Source organism: Bufo bufo, chromosome 3 (genome assembly GCF_905171765.1).
Source record: "Bufo bufo chromosome 3, aBufBuf1.1, whole genome shotgun sequence".
NCBI lineage: Eukaryota > Metazoa > Chordata > Amphibia > Anura > Bufonidae > Bufo > Bufo bufo.
In genome coordinates this window covers 318,606,404-318,626,864 of record NC_053391.1, presented here as the reverse complement: position 1 = coordinate 318,626,864, position 20,461 = coordinate 318,606,404, and the positions used below count along the sequence as shown (strand labels likewise).

At 44.9% G+C, this 20,461-nt stretch overlaps 1 protein-coding gene across 1 annotated transcript; it reads right to left on the bottom strand.

The window, feature by feature from the left end:
- Positions 1-297: 297 nt before the first annotated feature.
- LOC120995241 (fatty acid-binding protein, heart-like) lies at positions 298-14,579 on the bottom strand. The gene is made up of 4 exons (XM_040424317.1): positions 14,468-14,579; positions 8,797-8,969; positions 3,997-4,098; positions 298-1,246 (listed from the first exon to the last, which is right to left on the bottom strand). Exons 1-4 carry the CDS (start codon positions 14,538-14,540, stop codon positions 1,193-1,195), a joined length of 402 nt encoding a protein of 133 aa, XP_040280251.1. The 5' UTR covers positions 14,541-14,579; the 3' UTR covers positions 298-1,192.
- Positions 14,580-20,461: the final 5,882 nt, after the last annotated feature.

Here is a 20,461-nt window from a genome sequence, read left to right as displayed (position 1 = left end):
ATTACCACAGTCTCATTTCATTTCTCATTAGCTCCATTCCTACAGAGATTCAGCTAAAGATATTCTCACCTGTATTCAGGATCATAATACCCAACAAGTAGGACAAGAGTATGAGACAGCTCTACCTCAGTGTTGTGAAGTAACTTGTCCTGCTGTGTGATTGACAGATCGTGTGTACTAATAGGATGGCGGCCATTTTATTTCTCCTAATGATTGCTCCCTAGACAAAATGATCCATTATAACTAATGAAAGGTATTTGGGAATTTATAATAGAGTAATATTTAAGTATTTTCACAATTCCTGGAGAACCACTTTTAAGCAATATAGATAAACATTTAGTGTACTCCAGATCTTTGGCGACAGAAATGTTTAACTTAAGCCACAATCTGGTAAAGTATCAGATTACAAGATCAGTAGCTCTTAAAGGCTATTTTGGCTGAAAAACAAAACAAACACCGTTGCACCATTTGGCTTCTGAAGATTTTAGGCATCACGATCTTATAGCAAGCTGCAGAATGCCGCACATGGTGAAATCCAACAGATCAACTGACAGCAGCTCCAGCTCCTCTCCCACTTCCTGCGAGTGATCTTCTAAGCTAATTTATGACCAAGTCAAAGTTCAACTTTAGTTTGGTTATAAATCACCTTACAAGATTGTACAAGAGATGTTAGAGACTGACCTGTCAGACAATATCTGATGGATTTCACTTATGGCATTCTATAGCTGGCTACTGTGAAAGGTGAAGTTATCCATAGCCTTTAAGGATGAGCACATTAACAGTTGGCCATCTCTTTTAATTCTTTTATCTAAAATTATGCCTGTGTGCACTATACTTATTGACAGATTGCCATACAGTCAGCAACACGAGCTTCAGGTGAAACAAATGTTAGAAAATGAGGCAGTAGATCTCAAGCCATAAATAGCAACAGTATGAAATTGTTGAGTGTACCAGGAAGTATCCATGCAGTTTGTTTATACCCCAAGATCCTGGAAGCAGTAGTCTTTGGCACTGTAATAGAAATAACTTACCAGGTCCATAACAAATGCTGCATTGAGATCTCACAAAGGTTTCTAATACTGCTGAGCCCATTTGGTGCAAGAGGAAATGGGCAAGGAAGGGGGTTGAGGTCGTTATGAAGACATTCAACTCTGAACTGAACAAAACAAGGGTGTTACACAGAAGTGACGAGTTATTGGGCCTTTTCATAGTGACGTGTGCTGACAACTTCTCCCAGGGTAAGGGTCTGTTTCAAGAAAGTAAAATTACATCATTAGTACAATTCTAATAGTAACTGTAAGGCAAACAAGATTAGGTTTACAGCTACAGAAAAATCTGTTGCAAAGTTTTCCATGAATCTGTTATTGCTGCAGATTCGCAGTGGATTACATCTTCTGCCTAACCCCACACGTGGTTCAGGGCTGTCCGCTAGACCCAAACATTTGGTCTAGCAGACTACGGATACATTTTTTCTATAGCACACAGAAGAGGGCTGCTTACTTGACAGGATGAGGAACCATGAAAGGCTGTAACAATACAGCAGCTACCTCCTCTTCTAGTGTGCGACATCACTGCGGCCCATTCAATCCATGAAGATGTTGGATTCACTTACTAGGCTCCCTGCCTAGTATGTCCAGTCTAACTACGGGAGATATGGCTCTCATATCTGGCCCAAACCTAGTCTTCCATGACCTCCTCCAGTATGAAGTGAAGAGAGCGCAGTGTACAGGTTGAGTGAGAAGCCATGTTTGTGTGTACAGTGGGTATAATTATACTGAGGAAGGGGTGTATACCCTGAAATGTGTTTGGGCCAGTTGGGACAGTGAGCCATTTCCCCCAAGTAACCGAGAAGCAACCACATCAGTCGGGGTGATCTGCACAGTTAGTCTCGCACTGAGGCGGTGCTTTCAAGAAAAACTGATTGTCACCACAGCTCCAGCCGAGGAGTCACGTGAGACGTCACGTTCAGACTCCACACCACGTGGGACGCCGCGTTGAGCTGTGATCGGCTGTTTCTCCGATTCACCTCATTGAGCCTAGTGACGGCATAGGGTAAGAGACGCTTGCTACTATTTTGTTACAACATCTGAATAGAGATTCTTCTCAGGACTGGATACAATTGTCTATCCTCCTATACTGGAGGTTTGAAGTTGGACAGTGTATAACTTTTATACCCTCCGTTTGACGCTGTCAAATCGTGCGTTTTGGAGCCTTATCTAGGTGTATCAAGATCCACTGGGACTGATTTTCATTGTGGGGAGTGTCTCATGAACCCTTGAACTTTTAATACCATCAGGCCATCTCCAGGGCCCTGCTCTATTTAACATATTTTATTGTAATATTATATGGATGTTTTTATTTATGATTGTTTGATGTGATGTTTTTCATTTTAGATAAAATTTTAATCTTAACTACCGTCTCCTGTTCCCTTATACGGAGTGCCCCTCTAATTTCTATTACCATTTTATGTCTACCGTGCGGTCTGGGTGGACCGAGAGGTGAGCACCCACATCCGTTCGGTTTAGGTTGAGCCACTGGTCTGTAAAATAAATAAATAAAATATATATATATATATATATATATATATATATATATATATATATATATATGTGAAAAATGGCGGCACTGACTACTACGCGGGAAAAATAGGGTGCACGCTCCAGGGGAATCGACTCCTTACCCCAATCAATGGAACCTTGGGGTGGGACGTGTAGTGATCACATGATGTGTAATGTAATTAGCTCACTTATATAATTGCTCACACTTGATTTGTATTTGTGCTTGAGAAAGGCTCAGTATTGGAGCCGAAACGTTGTACCGCAAGGTTGATTAAAACCACTTTTACTTTTTCAAGACCGGTGTGCCGTCCTTTTTCTGGAGAGATATATATATATATATATATATATATATATATATATATATATATATATATATATATATATATATAAATTTGTTTTTCATTTAACCCATAATAAAAAGTTGATAGAAGTCTGCATGGGGCCCTAAAATTCCTGTTGGCAGTCCTGTGGTAAGTATATTAAAATGTTCTCCTACAGGCATTTTATTTGTAATTAAGTTGGGTTTGTGGGACCCACTGGCTCCCAGTAAACCCCTTTAGGGGGTTCAAACTGCATGCACAAAATGAACTCATTGGTAGATTTCAGGGCCAGGTAGGAGAACTGCAAGGATTACTCAATGGGAGGGAGTGGCTATGGGGAAAGGCCGCGGTGAAGCAGTGCTTCAAGGGTCTAGGCCAGTGGTGGCGAACCTATGGCACGGGTGCCAGAGGCGGCACTCAGAGCCCTATCTGTGGGCACCTGTGCCCTGGAAAAAAAGTCTATGGTGTACCAATATGCCTTAGACTTCCTGTCATCCATCCGTGCAAGTCGCACTATGAACAGCACAGGCAGCCCACTGAATGTAGGCAGGCTATTATAGCTACATGATAAAGTATGTGGAAGATATACTATATCGGACTGTAGTATTCAGGTTAAACTGCCGTGTTGGCACTTTGTGATAAATAAGTGGGTTTTGGGTTACAGTTTGAGCACTCTGTCTATAAAAGGTTTGCCATCACTGGTCTAGGCGACACCTTAGTGCTCTGAACACCTAATAAAAATAAAATAAAAAAGTGCCACGGCTGGGGGAGTTGCACTCGGCATGCTCAATCCTAACAGGCAGTTAATAGGGTTGATCATGATATTAGATGTACTCTTACTATTGCAATGCAGTAGAGGGCACTTAATGACACCTCCTTCAAGGCAGACAGTGTGCATTCTGTCTGCACAAGGGTTAAGCAATGCAGAGTGGCATGAACAAGATAGCTAGGTAAACACATGAGGAATGTATTTAGGTACTTGGAAATGAAAGCAACCTTCATACAAGGTTAATAGTAGTGGTCAGGCGCTGAAGTGTAAAGTGCTGCTGAAACCATGACTAACACACAGAACACCATTGTGTCAATGGCAGTATATTTCCAGAAAAATATGTACTCACCAAGACAAGCTTGTCACCATCGACTTCTCTTAGTAGTGTGGTCTCCTTCCCATCCCATTTCTGCACATGAATTAGTTTGCCATCTTCCAAGGTCACCACGGACTGAAGAGACAATGGGGCAGACTTATTAATCCTGTAGAGTGGCTCATGTTGGATGATAAATTTGATGTATTTGTAAACACTTTGGGGGGGGTCATTAAACATGTATATCATTTTTGTTGTATTTCAGGGGCAGATTTTGTTGCTGCACAACCTCCACCTTCCAGCCCCCCCAATGTATGCCACTTTCTCAGAACTGGCGAAAAAAGGAGGAAGGGAGGCCAGCAGGCCTGTCTGATTCATCATTCTCTGTGCCCATTTAGGGCTTAGAAAAGGACTTACATCTACGCCAGCTCTTTCTGGCATAAATTTAAGCAAGTCGCACAGCAGTCTGTAAAGCACCGGCCTCTACACAACTTCGGCGCATCAAGCGGCAACGGACTAAGACTAGCATCTAAAGTTGCCGGTCTTAGTAAGTGTCCCCCTTTCCTTTTGGCTCTTTTGCATCAGATAAAATGAGATGCAATATTTTTTTGCCAAAATGCAACAGCTTTTACAAGATGGCACTAAGGGATTAGCCTTATTTGACTCTGATCCACTCAAATTTCAATCACATGCTTCAGATTCTTTCCCAAGTCAGTTTTTATAATTCATACTATTTATTTGAGCAAGCCAAGGGGCACATTTTTTCCACCCACCACGTAACATACGCCTGCAAAATAGTTTCCATTCCAAACCTCAGTAAAATCCATCCACTTGTTTCCACAGCATGTGATGTCACAAGATATATATATAGCTAGCTTGGCACAATTTACCACCTTCTGTCTATATAAAAGCCTACTATGATCTAGATCCTGAGGGGTACAAATGTACTCATCTCTTACTAACTATACACCTCCAAAGAATAGAGCAGCGGTCAGCAACCTTCGGCACTCCAGATGTGTTGAAACTACAACTCCCAGCATGCTCCATTCACTTCTATAGGAGTTCTCAAAATAGCTAAGCAAGTGTGCATGCTGGGAGTCGTAGTTTCACCACAGCTGGAGTGCCGAAGGTTGCTGATCCCTGGAATAGAGTATTCCTACAAATGCTTAGAGTTTACATGAGCACTTCAATACACTAGGGATCTGTCACAGGAAAGAATAAAATAATGCTATGCTGAATCTGTCCTGTGACGGGCAACAATGGTGCCAGAAACCCCACTGACTTACAATGAGTAAGTTGGGTTTCCATCATGGAGTACGGACTATTCTTCCTGTCAAATATGGCAATTTCTAAAGAAAATGTGAACAGAGCTTTACAGCATAGCCTCACTAACTGGTACAACTTTGCTTATATATCAGGTCACTCAACTCTAACCAAGCAGCTACTGATGAAGGGGACAGGCGCCTCAAAACAGTTAGCAAGCTACAATATCACCCCGATAATCTTGGGTGTCCCATAGCTTTACTGCACACCTGCAAAAAAAAAAAAAAAAAAAGAAAAGTAGATTTGACTAAACTGGTGTAAGGAAAACTGGCTTAGTTGCCTATAGCAACCAGATTCTGCCTTTCATTTTTCAAAGGAGCTCTGAAAAATGAAAGGTGGAAATGGATTGGTTGCTATGGGCAACTAATCCAGATTTCCTTTACACCAGTTTTGATAAATCACCCCCTGTATCTTATTTTTGGCCATTCCATATATTGGAGGATCGGTATATTAACTGCATTTTATTGATGGTCTTATTTGATATATATTAGTGATCTTTTATATTAAACTAGCAAAAGTACCTGGCTTCACACATTCGTGGTGTGTTGCGGACCCGCAAATCACACCTGCCCGGCACCCCTATAGAAATGCCTATTCTTGTCCGCAGCTGCGGACAATAGGACATGTTCTATCTTTTGCGGAGCTGCGGACAGCACACTGTGTGCTGTCTGCATCCATTCCGTCCCCATAGAGAATGAATGGGTCCGCACCCGTTCCGCAAAATTGCGGAATGGATGCGGACCCATTTGTGGACGTGTGAATGGACCCCAACAGTGACCTCCCCTTTATTACTGACCTACACAGTACCCAGTCTCATTTACAGTGATTTTAACAATAACCCGCCCCCTTAAGTGGCCTTCAGAGAGCCTTTTTTCCTTTAAATGTGAACTCTACAGGACCCCACCCCTTAACACTGACCTCCATAGTGGACCATCCCCTTAATTGTGACCGCCACCATTCCCTGCCCCCTTAACAGAACTCCATAGAGCCTGCACCTTAAGTGACCTTCACACTGGCCCTTTATTATTGACCTACACAGTAACCCATCTCAACAGTGATTTCTACAACACCCCGTCCCCTGAACAATGGCCTCTACGGCAATCTGCCCCTGAACACTGACCTCCACAGCAGCCTGCCCCTAGGGTGGCCAGAGGTCCAGTTTTAGGCTTTGATTCCCTGTCCCCCATCCGGCGCAGGGCCTGGATGGACACAGGGATGTCCTTTTGAACAGCTCACTCAGACAGCAGCACTGTGCTGTCTGAGCGTGAGCTGCAGGGAGAAAGTCACCATCCCTCCCACCCCTGCAGCTGACAAGTTGATTTTTACCTTAATTTTTTTTCAATCCCTGTCGGCTGCGGAGTGGGCATGGCCTAACCGGGTCAGGGGCATGGCAGGACCTGGGGGTGGGTCTTAAATCCATCTGAGGGTGGTCTGAATAACCACCCTACCTGCCCCCTTAAATGTGACCTCCACAGCATTTCACTCCAGTCATCCACAGCAAGCACCCTTCCCCTTTAAAGCAGTGAAGAAAAATGGCTGGGTTGTTATGGAGACCTGGTGTAAAACTGTATGTGGAGACTAAGGACCTGCGAGCTTCTATTGGCTGATAAGGGTCATGTGACCAGGCTTCTATAGGCTAATGCATATTTTTGGGAATCTCAGGAATGGTACATGCTAGAGCAGAGTCTAAAACCCTCCCGGACACCTGATGTACCTGTGCGAAATCTCGTGATTGCAAATGTATGGTGTGGATTCCTTTAGCAGACATATATACACACACACTCTCCTTTATATATTAGATTTTATTCATTTTGCTGCTATCTGGACGGCAGACAATTTGCACATTTAAGCTTTTCTTCATTACACTGGCACTTGACAGTCAGTGTTTATCTATAGTTAGAAGGTGAGCCACCAATAACAGTGTCAAGCTATGTGTATACCCATTAGCTGACTCACTCCTTTTACAAGCAGAAGCAATTCAAGCCAGCCACAAGAAATCAATATACTGGCAATCTCCTTCTCTGATGACCTCATCCAAATGCAGAACACTGATGGAACACCATAGTGCCCGTATCCTGCTCGTTACGGAGAGCAGCAGTACAGAATGTGGTCTGTCCCACAATAACAAACAGTCAGTTTCCATATTAGATTTTTATGTAGGCAATAGCCAAAACATGGAACTGGTGACCCTGCAACACTTACCATACACAAGGATACCTCCATATAGATTGTAAGCTCTTTTGAGCAGGGTCCCCTTTCCTCTTGTTCTAATTATTGCCATAAATAACATGACTGTTGGTGCATAAACCTCTGAATTGTAAAGAGCTATATAAAAGATTATAAAGTGTGCAAGACTAAGAAATTTAAGGAATACCATACCACTCACATATACAAGAGAACTACAGATGTCTAGATAGGATGTCAAGATGCTAGGAGACGTACACAATGTCTAATACCCTAGTGCAGGGAACTAACAATGTCTCATAGAAAGCTACACTGACCTATTGGCCAAGGGAGGGCGCCCCCGTCTAGAACCTGCCCCTCAATCTAGTTACCACTCCGATCCCTCACGTATCTCAAAAATTAGATACGAGTAGAAACATACGGAGTCTTAGGGCAGATTCGGAGTCTCTACGAGTAGAATTACAGAGCCTTAGGGCAGATTCACACAGCTATGATCAATCGGGAAACATGGTCTGTGCATCAGCCGCATTTCCCACATGTCTGTGGCTCCCTTGACCTCATCCGATTGCTTTATAGTCTTTTATGATGCGGTCACCTCCAATCTGATCACAGGTAGAATATACTGCTCAGTACATTAGATCGGTGATCAGATAGGGACTGCATAAAAAAAAAAAAAAATTTTATCAGTTCAGGTCAGGGGAGCTACGGTCGGTCTGGGAATCACCGTCCATCTGTCAGCCTCATCTTCCATGCCGACTGCGGCTCCCCTGACCCCATTACAGGCCTTAGGGGACACTGTTCTGTATGCTAAGGTACTGTATAACATGGACTGTGGAGGTGTGCCCTGGCATTGGGCGGCAGCTATATAGGAGACTGTTTAAAGTGGTTTTTCACAAGTTCAATATTGAATATCCTCAGGATCCGTGGGGGGGGGGTCAGATTCCTGGCACCCCTGCCAATCAGCTGTACGAATAAGCAGTGGCACTCCGGTGAGCGCTGTAGCCTCTTTCTAGCCCAGTGACATCACATTCATTGGTCATTCAAATGAATGAGACTGCAATACCGATTAAATCTTATATTGCATACAATATATGGCACTGATTCTTAATGCTGTGAGGAGGCTGTAGTGAGGAACCCCACTGACATGTCCTGAGGACAGGCCATCAATATTGAACTCCAGGAAAACCCCTTTAAGCATAAATTGAGTGATTACTATTTTTGGCATGGACTTCTGGCACACCATGTCCTTATTGATAAGGCCTCAGTAAAAGAAACTGTTAGGGGGACACGATAAATGTTTCATTCTTTTCTAGGTCTACTACTTCTCACCTTAACCTTGCGATCGTCTGCTGTGGTCTCATCAAATTCTTCATTCAGCTTAAACTTGACCTCGGTGTTCTTGAAAGCACTCTGTGTCCGCAGCACAATATAGTCCCCTTCTAAGCAGATTATAGTTGTGGGTTTGGTGACATTTGCTATTTGTCGAGTGGCAAAGCCGACACCTGTTAATATAAATGACAATCAAGTTCAAAACCTGAAGCTAAATAATCATTTCAGGTTATTTCCAGTGGAACCTCCCTCACTAAGAGCGCACCAGATATGTAGACACAAGATAAGGAAGTGATTCATCTTACACGAGGACAGTAGTCAAGACAGATCTACACCTACAAGGCCATTCACACAACCTTCACGGCAAGGTCACTGAGATAGGCCTGCCAAAGGAGTCACATGCCCTGTGTTGTATGTTCTTGGCAGAGAGATAGGTCAAATGAAAGTTCTTCAATACAAATTGTTCGCATATACTCCTGGCACTTGTTGAAATCTTAATATGTAGCAAAATCTTACGTGAAATAAGACCTGAGCAACCTGGAAAATGTCTATAGTCTGACTTCTTTAGCCATCATTGTTTGTGTAGTACTATAAGATGTGGTACCATGCCGCTCTATGGTGCCAGCTGTGGGGGAGAATCAAGTCATTCATTTTCTGTGCCATCTCTGAAAACATTTACTCTTTCATGCCTACATGGCTTTTGCTGCAGGAACCCTCCCCTCCCCCATCCCATTTCTGGACATATAAAACAATGCAAGGATTGTCAACCTACAAGCCAGGAACGTCAAACAACCCCTTCCCTCCCACATGTTATTCTGTTCATGTTTAGCCAATTATGCAAGACAAATATAATCTGTATATAGCCCTGGACAAGGAGGTCCTTTATTAGCTGAAGAACCTGGAGCCACAGACGCAACATAATACTTTGTCCCTGGTACATAGCAAGGCATGGGTGGATTGTAAAATCAAGTCTTTTGGGGCTGCTTCATGGCTTACACTTGTACAAGGATTTGACGTTTTAGACCTAAATGCTTAGACTTAGAAATTAAGCAAAAAGACCCAGCAAAAATGAGTGGTCGCCGGTCACTGACGCCATGTTCTAATGTCCAGAACGTCTGACAGCAGCCTGATCTGGCCCAAATGCCGATTGGACAAAAAAAGTTCCATACAGAGTTTTTTGGTCCGAAACCCACCATTTAGCTGGATGACTGCCAGATGTCATTATAGTCAATGGGGATCCAGCGGTGAACTGCAGAATACGGCCAGGTCAATCTGTCGGACCCAGCTGCAATACCAGACAGCCCATGGGCCTAAGAGGTGCCATTTTAGAGTATTTTAAGCAATTCTTATACAAACTGTTTAATTCTTCCTTAAATCAATTTTTGCTGTAGTTTTTTTGGTCTTTTAAAACAAGCCATGAGATTATAACTTTTTTTTCTCACAAGTGATTTTTTTCCCCCCCAAAATCTTTTTCCATCATTGTGTTTTATGGGCAGTAAGTGATCATCCCAGAGGGACAGGGCTAATGGGAGAAGGCAAGTTACCAATGCAACAATATTTGCTGCTAGCACCAAATTTAACTATGGATATTATTTCTCAAAATAAAATCAGCCTCAGGAGGTGGTGGAACTGACTCCTATGGTCAACCCCATTTTATCTACATTGCTTACACAATACTTTCACACCTGCGTTAGGTGCGGATCCGTCTGGTATCTGCACAGACGAATCCGCACCTATAATTAGGGGTGCACCGAAATGAAAATTCTGGTCCGAAACCGAAAATTCAGGATGCCCTTGACCGAAACTGCCTTTTTGCCCAAATACTTTTTTTAATGATTTTAGTAATAATTCTTTTTCATGAATGAAATTCATCTGTGGGTGGCGCTGTTATGGAGAGGGGGAATCTGTGGGTGGCGCTGTTATGGAGAGGGGGAATCTGTGGGTGGCGCTGTTATGGAGAGGGGGAATCTGTGGGTGGCGCTGTTATGGAGAGGGGGAATCTGTGGGTGGCGCTGTTATGGAGAGGGGGAATCTGTGGGTGGCGCTGTTATGGAGAGGGGGAATCTGTGGGTGGCGCTGTTATGGCCATAACAGTGCACAGATCCCTTTCCCCATAACAGTGCACAGATCCCTTTCCCCATAACAGTGCACAGATCCCTTTCCCCATAACAGTGCACAGATCCCTTTCCCCATAACAGTGCACAGATCCCTTTCCCCATAACAGTGCACAGATCCCTTTCCCCATAACAGTGCACAGATCCCTTTCCCCATAACAGTGCACAGATCCCTTTCCCCATAACAGTGCACAGATCCCTTTCCCCATAACAGTGCACAGATCCCTTTCCCCATAACAGTGCACAGATCCCTTTCCCCATAACAGTGCACAGATCCCTTTCCCCATAACAGTGCACAGATCCCTTTCCCCATAACAGTGCACAGATCCCTTTCCCCATAACAGTGCACAGATCCCTTTCCCCATAACAGTGCACAGATCCCTTTCCCCATAACAGTGCACAGATCCCTTTCCCCATAACAGTGCACAGATCCCTTTCCCCATAACAGTGCACAGATCCCTTTCCCCATAACAGTGCACAGATCCCTTTCCCCATAACAGTGCACAGATCCCTTTCCCCATAACAGTGCACAGATCCCTTTCCCCATAACAGTGCACAGATCCCTTTCCCCATAACAGTGCACAGATCCCTTTCCCCATAACAGTGCACAGATCCCTTTCCCCATAACAGTGCACAGATCCCTTTCCCCATAACAGTGCACAGATCCCTTTCCCCATAACAGTGCACAGATCCCTTTCCCCATAACAGTGCACAGATCCCTTTCCCCATAACAGTGCACAGATCCCTTTCCCCATAACAGTGCACAGATCCCTTTCCCCATAACAGTGCACAGATCCCTTTCCCCATAACAGTGCACAGATCCCTTTCCCCATAACAGTGCACAGATCCCTTTCCCCATAACAGTGCACAGATCCCTTTCCCCATAACAGTGCACAGATCCCTTTCCCCATAACAGCCCCGGCCCTGCTGCTCACAGCATCACTCACTGCATCTTTATTTTACCTTACAATCGTGACGCTCCAGTAACAACTCTGCAGGCAGAGCGGAGGGCGGCGTAACGTCACTTACTCACGTGACGCACCTGCTCCGCCCACTTTATGAATGAAGGAGGCGGAGCAGGCGCGTCACGTGAGTAAGTGACGTTACGCCGGCCTCCGCTCTGCCTGCAGAGTTGTTAGTTACTGGAGCGTCACGATTGTAAGGTAAAATAAAGATGCAGTGACAAAGTAAACCGCCCGCCCAGCGCCCGCCCGCAGATGGTGGGTGACAAATCCCACACCCCATATTTTCGGCCGATATGTAACAATATCGGCCGAAGTGGATTAGGTGCATTTTCGGCCGATATTTTCGGCTGCCGGAATTTCGGTGCACCCCTACCTATAATGAAAACGCTTGTATCCGTTCAGAACGGATCCTTTGGCATTATTCTTTAAAAAAAAAAAAGTCTAAGTCAAAACGGATCCGTCTTAACTTACATTGAAAGTCATTGGGGATGGATCCGTTTTCAATTGCACCATATTGTGTCGGTGAAAACGGATCCGTCCCAATCGACTTACATTGTAGTTCAGGACGGATCCATTTGGCTCCGCATCGCCAGGCGGACACCAAAATGCTGCAAGCTGCGTTTTGGTGTCTGCCTCCAGATCGGGATGAGGCGGAACGGAGCCAAACGGATGCATTCTGAACGGATCCTTATCCATTCAGAATACTTTGGGGCTGAACTGATCCGTTTTGAACTGTTTGTGAGAGCCCTGAAACGGAATGCAAAACGCCAGTGTGAAAGTTTATATGGGTGCACAGAGGTATTGTTTGGTCCATGATATGACCGATTGAGAAATCTAGGCATCAGAGGGTACTGGTCATTCCTCAAATTTCAGCATATGCCTCAAGGAGTGTCAGTGCTTGAGGTTGTAAAGCCAATCTGACAGTGGTTAATCCGTGTATATGTACACAAGGCAGTGCTTTTATGTGTCCTTACATGTAAGCCTAAGGTCACAGTAATGTAGTGGCAGCCCACTGAAGCATGAAAACTAGGCTGCCCGTCAGGGTTCACCGCTTATAGCGTATGGATCGAATGTGGCGACTGGTAACATGGTGAGCTGAGCTTTACCCCAGTCCCAAATCACTGACACAAAGGAGGAAACTTATCAAAACTGGCTTAATGCCTCATAGCAACCAATCAGATCGAGCCTTTAATTTTCCAAATGAGCTCTGAAAAATGAAAGGTGGAACCTGATTGGTTGTTATGGGCAACTAAGGCTAGTATCACATCTACAGCGCGTGTGCTGGCAGAGAACAGCCTGCTGGAATTCTCTGGATCCGGCACGGCCGGATTCAAACTGGAGGACCGCCCGTTCTTTAAGTAAAAATGGGGGCTGGCGGATAGCTGACCGCATTCCGGCAAAAATGCAGAGAACCGGCTGGACACAAACCGCTGCATGCCGCATATTGTGTCTGGCAGATTACCGCCATACTCTGCTGGATCTCCATGCTACAGATTTGAAAAGTAGCCCATGTCAGTTTTCCTTTACACCAGATAAATCTCACCCCATGTCTCTTGATAAGACTCCATTTCCTTCCAGCAAGGGAAAGCACGCAGCAGACTTCAATTACATTAATGTCATTCAATTTAAGCTGCACAATTGGTTTTCCTTTTCTGGAAAGAAACACAGCATAAACGCAGATATGTTACAATAAACGCATGTTTTTTGATGCGTTTTTTTCTGCAACCAAAATGCAGCACCCCACGGGGGTGGGGGGGGGGACGCAGCATATTACAACAAATCTCATGTACACTGCTGATAGTTTCCCATGTAGTTTTTAAATTAAATAGCATGACAATTATGTTTGCGGTTTTAGCTGTAGATCTTGACCATTTCAATGGAAGGGCGAGAGGTTTCCCCAACCAAAAAGCAGTTTCATTCGTTTGAATAGGTGGCAAGCCCCATTCAGGTGGATGGAACAGATTTTCTCTGAAAATCCGCAGAGTGCGAGTGCACCTTAAGGTTACCGCACCGGTACTACTGGTCAATACTAGGGTTGCATCGATTGTATTATTGGCTGGTTCACCCAGTGTGTCATGGGCAGCACTAAATATACTGTAATATGGAACGTGTGTTGCATTCTGCATTTAGTAAAGCGCCATTCTTGCAACAATATTTGCATTAAATGGCCATAGAAAGCACATTGTAAGGGCTCGAAAAAAAAAAAAAAAAGTCTATAGTGAATGCTCCTAATTTACGTCTCTATGAAGCTGCAGAAATGTGCACTTTGGAGGGACATAAACTTCTAGATATCACACGTCAGCCATTGTTTCGTGCTCTTTGGTATAATACTACCGTTATCACATACTAACCTTCGTACTCCTGTCCTATAGCCTGCACCCACCACCCTGCCACCTCTCCATCCCCTGGAAAACCACCATGTCAGCACAGCCACCAGCTGCACCCACTCCCCCAGTCATCCTCCCCTCTATTTATGGGTGTATAGACCCTGGATTAGAAAGCTCTATGAAAATATACGTGCGTTTTGTATTAGAGGCTACCATCTTCTACAAAACGCACGTATATCTTCTTACTCTTCCGCCTAATACTCACCAAGCCCTTTCATATAGTCATCGAAATTCTTGCTTTCCATCATCCTCCAGGTCCCTAAGAATTTCTCCACCATGATGAATGAACGGGTGCACGCCGCAGAGCTTCTCCCCTCAGCCTCGCCGCTCTATATATAGCTGAGTGCGCGGTCACGTGGTGGCAGTGCGCTGGGCCGAGCCCCGCCTCCAGCATCAGGAGAGAGGTTACCGCCGGGCACTGCTGAGTCTGTCAGGAAGAGCGCCAATGACGGGCAGCATTGGGCATTGGGCAGCATTGGGCACCTGAGCGTGCATTGTTATCAGAGGCGTCCCCAAAAAGACTGACCTAGCTAAAGAGACAGGCCCCTTGCCGACCAGCGTTGGTCACGGCCTGAATTTCCAGCACTGACGGGGTCACATAGCATTATATTCATTTATGATGCTATGTAATTACCCTTAGGCCTTGTTCACACAGTTATTTCCATCAGTTATTTCCATCAGTTAGGCTCCATTCACACGTCCGCAACGTGTTTTGCAGATCCACGGATCCGCAAAACACGGACAGCAGCAATTTGCGGACCGCACATTGCCGGTACTAATAGAATGTGCCTGTTCTTGTCCGCAATTGCGGACAAAAATAGGACATGTTCTATTTTTTTCGGGAACGGAATTGCGGATGTGTGAATGGACCCTTAGGCCTGTCACACGAGCGTGATGGATTAGGTCCGGATGCGTTCAGGGTGCGTTCAGTGAAACTCGCACTATTTTGCAAGCAAATTCAGTCAGTTTTGTCTGCGATTGCGTTCAGTTGTTCAGTTTTTTCCGCGCGGGTGCAATGCGTTTTGATGCCTTTTTTTACGCACGTGATAAAAAACTGAAGGTTTACAAACAACATCTCTTAGCAACCATCAGTGAAAAACGCATCGCACCCGCACTTGCTTGCGTATGCAATGCGTTTTTCACGCAGCCCCATTCACTTCTATGGGGCCAGGGCTGCGTGAAAAACGCAGAATATAGAACATGCTGCGATTTTCACGCAACGCAGAACTGATGCGTGAAAAACAACGCTCATGTACAAAGCACCATAGAAAAGAATTGGTCAGGATTCAGTGCGGGTGCTCTGCGTTCACGTCACGCATTGCACCCGTGCGGAAAACTCGCTCGTGTGAAAGGGGCCTTAGGTCCCTTTCACACGAGCGAGTTTTCCACGTGGGTGCAATGCGTGACGTGAACGCAGAGCACCCGCACTGAATCCTGACCAATTCTTTTCTATGGTGCTTTGTACATGAGCGTTGTTTTTCACGCATCAGTTCTGCGTTGCGTGAAAATCGCAGCATGTTCTATATTCTGCGTTTTTCACGCAGCCCTGGCCCCATAGAAGTGAATGGGGCTGCGTGAAAAACGCATTGCATCCGCAAGCGGGTGCGATGCGTTTTTCACGGATGGTTGCTAGGAGATGTTGTTTGTAAACATTCAGCTTTTTATCACGCGCGTGAAAAACGCATCAAAACGCATTCCACCTGCGCGGAAAAAACTGAACAACTAAACGCAACCGCAGACAAAACTGACTGAACTTGCTTGCAAAAGAGTGCGAGTTTCACTGAACGCATCCGGCCCCAATCCGCAACGCCCGTGTGAAACCATCCTTATTGTGAGCCAAAACCAGATGCGGATCAAAACCACAGAACAGTCACAGATCTTTTCATTATACCTTATCTCTGTGTAAGGCTACTTTCACACTAGCGTTCGGAGCGGGTCCGTCTGATGTTTCATCAGACGGATCCGCTCCTATAATGCAGACGTTTGCATCCGTTCAGAACGGATCCGTCTGCATTATAACTTAGAAAAATTTCTAAGTGTGAAAGTAGCCTGAACGGATCCGTCCAGACTTTACATTGAAAGTCAATGGGGGGCGGATCCGTTTGAAGATTGAGCCATATAGTGTCATCTTCAAGCGGATCCGTCCCCATTGACTTACATTGTAAGTCTGGACGGATCCGCTTGCCTCCGCACGGCCAGGCGGACACCCGAACGCTGCAAGCAGCGTTTAGGTGTCCGCTCGCTGAGCGGAGCGGAGGCTGAACGCTGCCAGACTGATGCATTCTCAGCGGATCCGCGTCCAATGAGAATGCATTAGGGCAGTGCGGATGCGTTCGGGGCCGCTTGTGAGCCCCTTCAAACGGAGCTCACGAGCGGACACCCGAACGCTAGTGTGAAAGTAGCCTAACCTCCACTCCTGGTTTTGGCTCTCAATAACTGATGGAAATAACTGATCAAATAACTGAAGTGTGAACAAGGCTTACAGTTCTGGAATGTATTGGATAACACTGGCATAATGCTGTCAGTTATATACAATACATTCCAGAACTTAAGCCTCATTCACACATCAGTGTTCGGTCAGTGATTTCCATCAGTGATTGTGAGCCAAAACCAGGAGTGGAGCCTCCACAGACATGAGGTATAAGGCCTCTTTCACATGGGCGTTGCGGGAAAATGTGCGGGTGCGTTGCGGGAACACCCGCGATTTTTCCGCGCGAGTGCCAAACATTGTAATGCGTTTTGCACGCGCGTGAGAAAAATCACGCATGTTTGGTACCCAAACCCGAACTTCTTCACAGAAGTTCGGGCTTGGGATCGGTGTTCTGTAGATTGTATTATTTTCCCTTATAACATGGTTATAAGGGAAAATAATAGCATTCTGAATACAGAATGCTTAGTAGGTGATCAATTGAGGGTTAAAATAAAAAATAAAAAAATTAACTCACCTTCTCCTCTTGTTCGTGTAGCTCCCGGTCTCTTCTTTACTTCTTTAATGACCTATGGGCTAAAGGACCTTTGGTGATGTCAGATCACATGCTCCAATCACATGGTACATCACCGTGGTGATGGACCATGTGATTGGAGCATGTGATCTGACGTCACCACAGGTCCTAGCCGGTAGTTCATCATTTGAGAAGTAAAGAATAGACCGGGAGCTACGCGAACAAGAGGAGAAGGTGAGTTAATTGTTTTATTTTTTTTAACCCTCAATTGATCACCTACTAAGCATTCTGTATTCAGAATGCTATTATTTTCCCTTATAACCATGTTATAAGGGAAAATAATACAGTGAATAGACTGTCTCCCAGCAACCATGCGTGAAAATCGCACCGCATCCGTACTTGCTTGCGGATGCTTGCGATTTTCACGCAACCCCATTCACTTCTATGGGGCCTGCGTTGCATGAAAAACGCAGAATATAGAGCATGCTGCGATTTTCACGAAACGCATAAGTGATGCGTGAAAATCACCGCTCATGTGCACAGCCCCATAGAAATGAATGGGTCGGTATTCAGTGCGGGTGCAATGCGTTCACCTCCCGCATCGCATCCGCGCGGAATACTCGCTCGTGTGAAAGGGGCCTAAGGTAAAGATCTGCACCTGTTCTGTTTAGAGCCCCACCTAGTTTTGGCTCTCAATCACTGATGGAAATCACTGACCGAACACTGACTGTGTGAATGAAGCAGTTTTACATAGCATCATAAAACAATATAATGCTATATGACCCGGTCAGGCCGGGAACGCTCGTCTGCAAGGGCCCTTATGCCTCAGTCCTGCTGATTATATATACATATATATATATATATATATATATATATATATATATATATATATATATATATCATGACAGTTGCTGGACTTGACAGTGACAAGAAATGGAGCAGGTCTGGATCTCTTCTGAAGTCACAGCAACTTGCAGGATGCAATGGGCCCCCATTCATTTTCTCTAGCTGTGATGCAGGTAGTGCTACTTGCCCAGACTTAGGCCTCCTGCACACAAACGTATGGGTTACGTTTACGTATTGCGGATCCGCAATAAATGGGCATCGTTCCGTGTGCATTCCGCATCACGGATGCAGACCCATTCACTTGAATGGGTCCGCAAAACCGGAGATGCGGTGCGGAACGGAACCCTACGGAAGCACTACGGAGTGCTTCTGTGGGGTTCCGTTCCGCAAAAAGATAGAACATGTCCTATGTTTTTGCGGTACGGACTAAAGCAGACCCATTCAAGTTGAATGGGTCTGGATTCATCACAGCGGCTGTACGGAGGTTGCCCGTGCATTGGGGACTGCAAATTGCAGTCCCCAATGCACAGAACCGCCCACCTACGGCCGTGTGAATGAGCCCTTAGGGCTCATGCACACAAACGTATTTTTTTTCCGTGTCCGTTTTTTTTTTGTGGACCATATGCGGAACCATTCATTTCAATGGGTCCGCAAAAAAGAACTAAAAAGTAAGTTACTCCGTGTGCATTCCGTTTGTTCCACAAAAAATAGAACGTGTCCTATTATTGTCCGTATTATAGACAAGGACAGTACTGTTCTATTAGGGGCCAGCTGTTCCGTTCCGCAAAATATGGAATGCACACGGATGTCATCCCTATTTTTTGCAGATCCGTATTTTGCAGTCTGCAAAATACATACGGTTGTGTGCATGAGGCCTTACTAATGGTATAGATGTAAACTTAGGGCTGTATTAAGCCTCATTCACACGTCAGTGTTTCACGGACGTGTGCTTTATGTGTTCTCCACGGACAGCACGCGTCCCCATTCATTTTAATGTGTGTATTCAGACATCAGTGTTTTACCACGGTCCGTGGGTCCGTGTTTTCAGCACAGATGCATGCTCTATTTTGTCCATGTTTATGGATCCATCACGTCCATTATAGTCTATGGATCTGTGAAAACCACAAATGCCATCCGTATTGCATCCGTGTTTCATGGATCACTAAGAAGAGATGCTTTGAAAATTATTTTAGCAGCACGGACAGCAAAAAACAGACACACAGGCCCAACACGGATCCTTCACAGATGCATCACTGACACCCTGCTCACGGATTTGAACACAGACGTGTGAATGAGGCTTTAGACCTGCAGATCAGCATTACGAGCGTTCCTTCCCAGGAATCACCTGTTCGTTAGTGGAGGAGACAGCTGTGATCTTCTCCACTGTATGGGGAGGAATGATCGCTAATGCCATTACTCGTCTCCATACTGAATCATTGTTTGTGGGCAGCAGAGCGCTGATTACCCGGCACGTTCTGCCATGGCAAACAATGATTTTTCAGCCTGCTTAAAATCTGTGATTGCCCGATGAGCAAGTATTTGTTCATTCATCGGGTAATCGACGTCAGTATTATACAAGCAGATCCTCTCTAATGAGCGTTCATACGAACGCTTGTTAGCAATGATCTGGCTGATCCTCTGCAAGTCTAAGGCCACATGCAGAAGACGTTAAAGAACGACTGTGTAACGCCAGTTTGTTTGATGGCTGTCTGTGGGGCTATTCACATGGCTGTTTCTTTTTTAAATCAATGAGACCATTTTTAACGGCTGCTTAGACAGGAGTGCATCCGTCTAACGTCCGTTAAAAACAGGTGCACTAGTGTAATATGGCCTTTTAGGGGTTAACAAATCACTCACATCATCCACTTGCAGGTGCACAGGCAGTTGCTCCTCTCTTGATTCTAAAGGACCTGCGCTCAAAGTGATTAAGCAAACTCTGTCAGGCAGAGCAAAGACACAGAATTTCAAAAAGGCTAATTTCCCTGGGTTGAGGGCAGCACTTCAGGGCACAGACTGGGAGCAGCTACTGTCACATAATACTGAGGATAAATGGGAGACCTTTAAATCCACATTTAGTAATTGCAGATTTTTTTTTATTCCTTTAGGTAACAAGTATAAACGGCTAAAATTAAACCCCCCATGGCTTACAGCTACTGTAAAAAGGGCAATAAAAGACAAAAAAAGGGCATTTAAAAATACAAATCTGAGGGGTCAGCTGTAGCGTTTGAAGATTACAAATGGGTTATTAAAATCTGTAAAGGGGAGATAAAATTTGCAAAAATACAAAACTAACAGCAGAGGGTAAAAAAGAGCAAACCAAATCCCGAAAAATTCTTTAATTATATAAATGCTAAAAAACCAAGGTCTGAGCAGGTAGGTTCCCTAAATAATGGTAAAGGGGAGTTAGTCAC

Excerpts from the sequence above, each read along its gene's own strand:
- LOC120995241 (XM_040424317.1), bottom strand. The coding sequence starts at position 14,540 with ATGGTGGAGAAATTCTTAGGGACCTGGAGGATGATGGAAAGCAAGAAT. Across the intron at positions 8,970-14,467 it reads TGACTATATGAAAGGGCTTG|GTGTCGGCTTTGCCACTCGA; the intron begins GTGAGTATTAGG and ends TTATATTAACAG. Across the intron at positions 4,099-8,796 it reads CAGACGATCGCAAGGTTAAG|TCCGTGGTGACCTTGGAAGA; the intron begins GTGAGAAGTAGT and ends TTGTCTCTTCAG.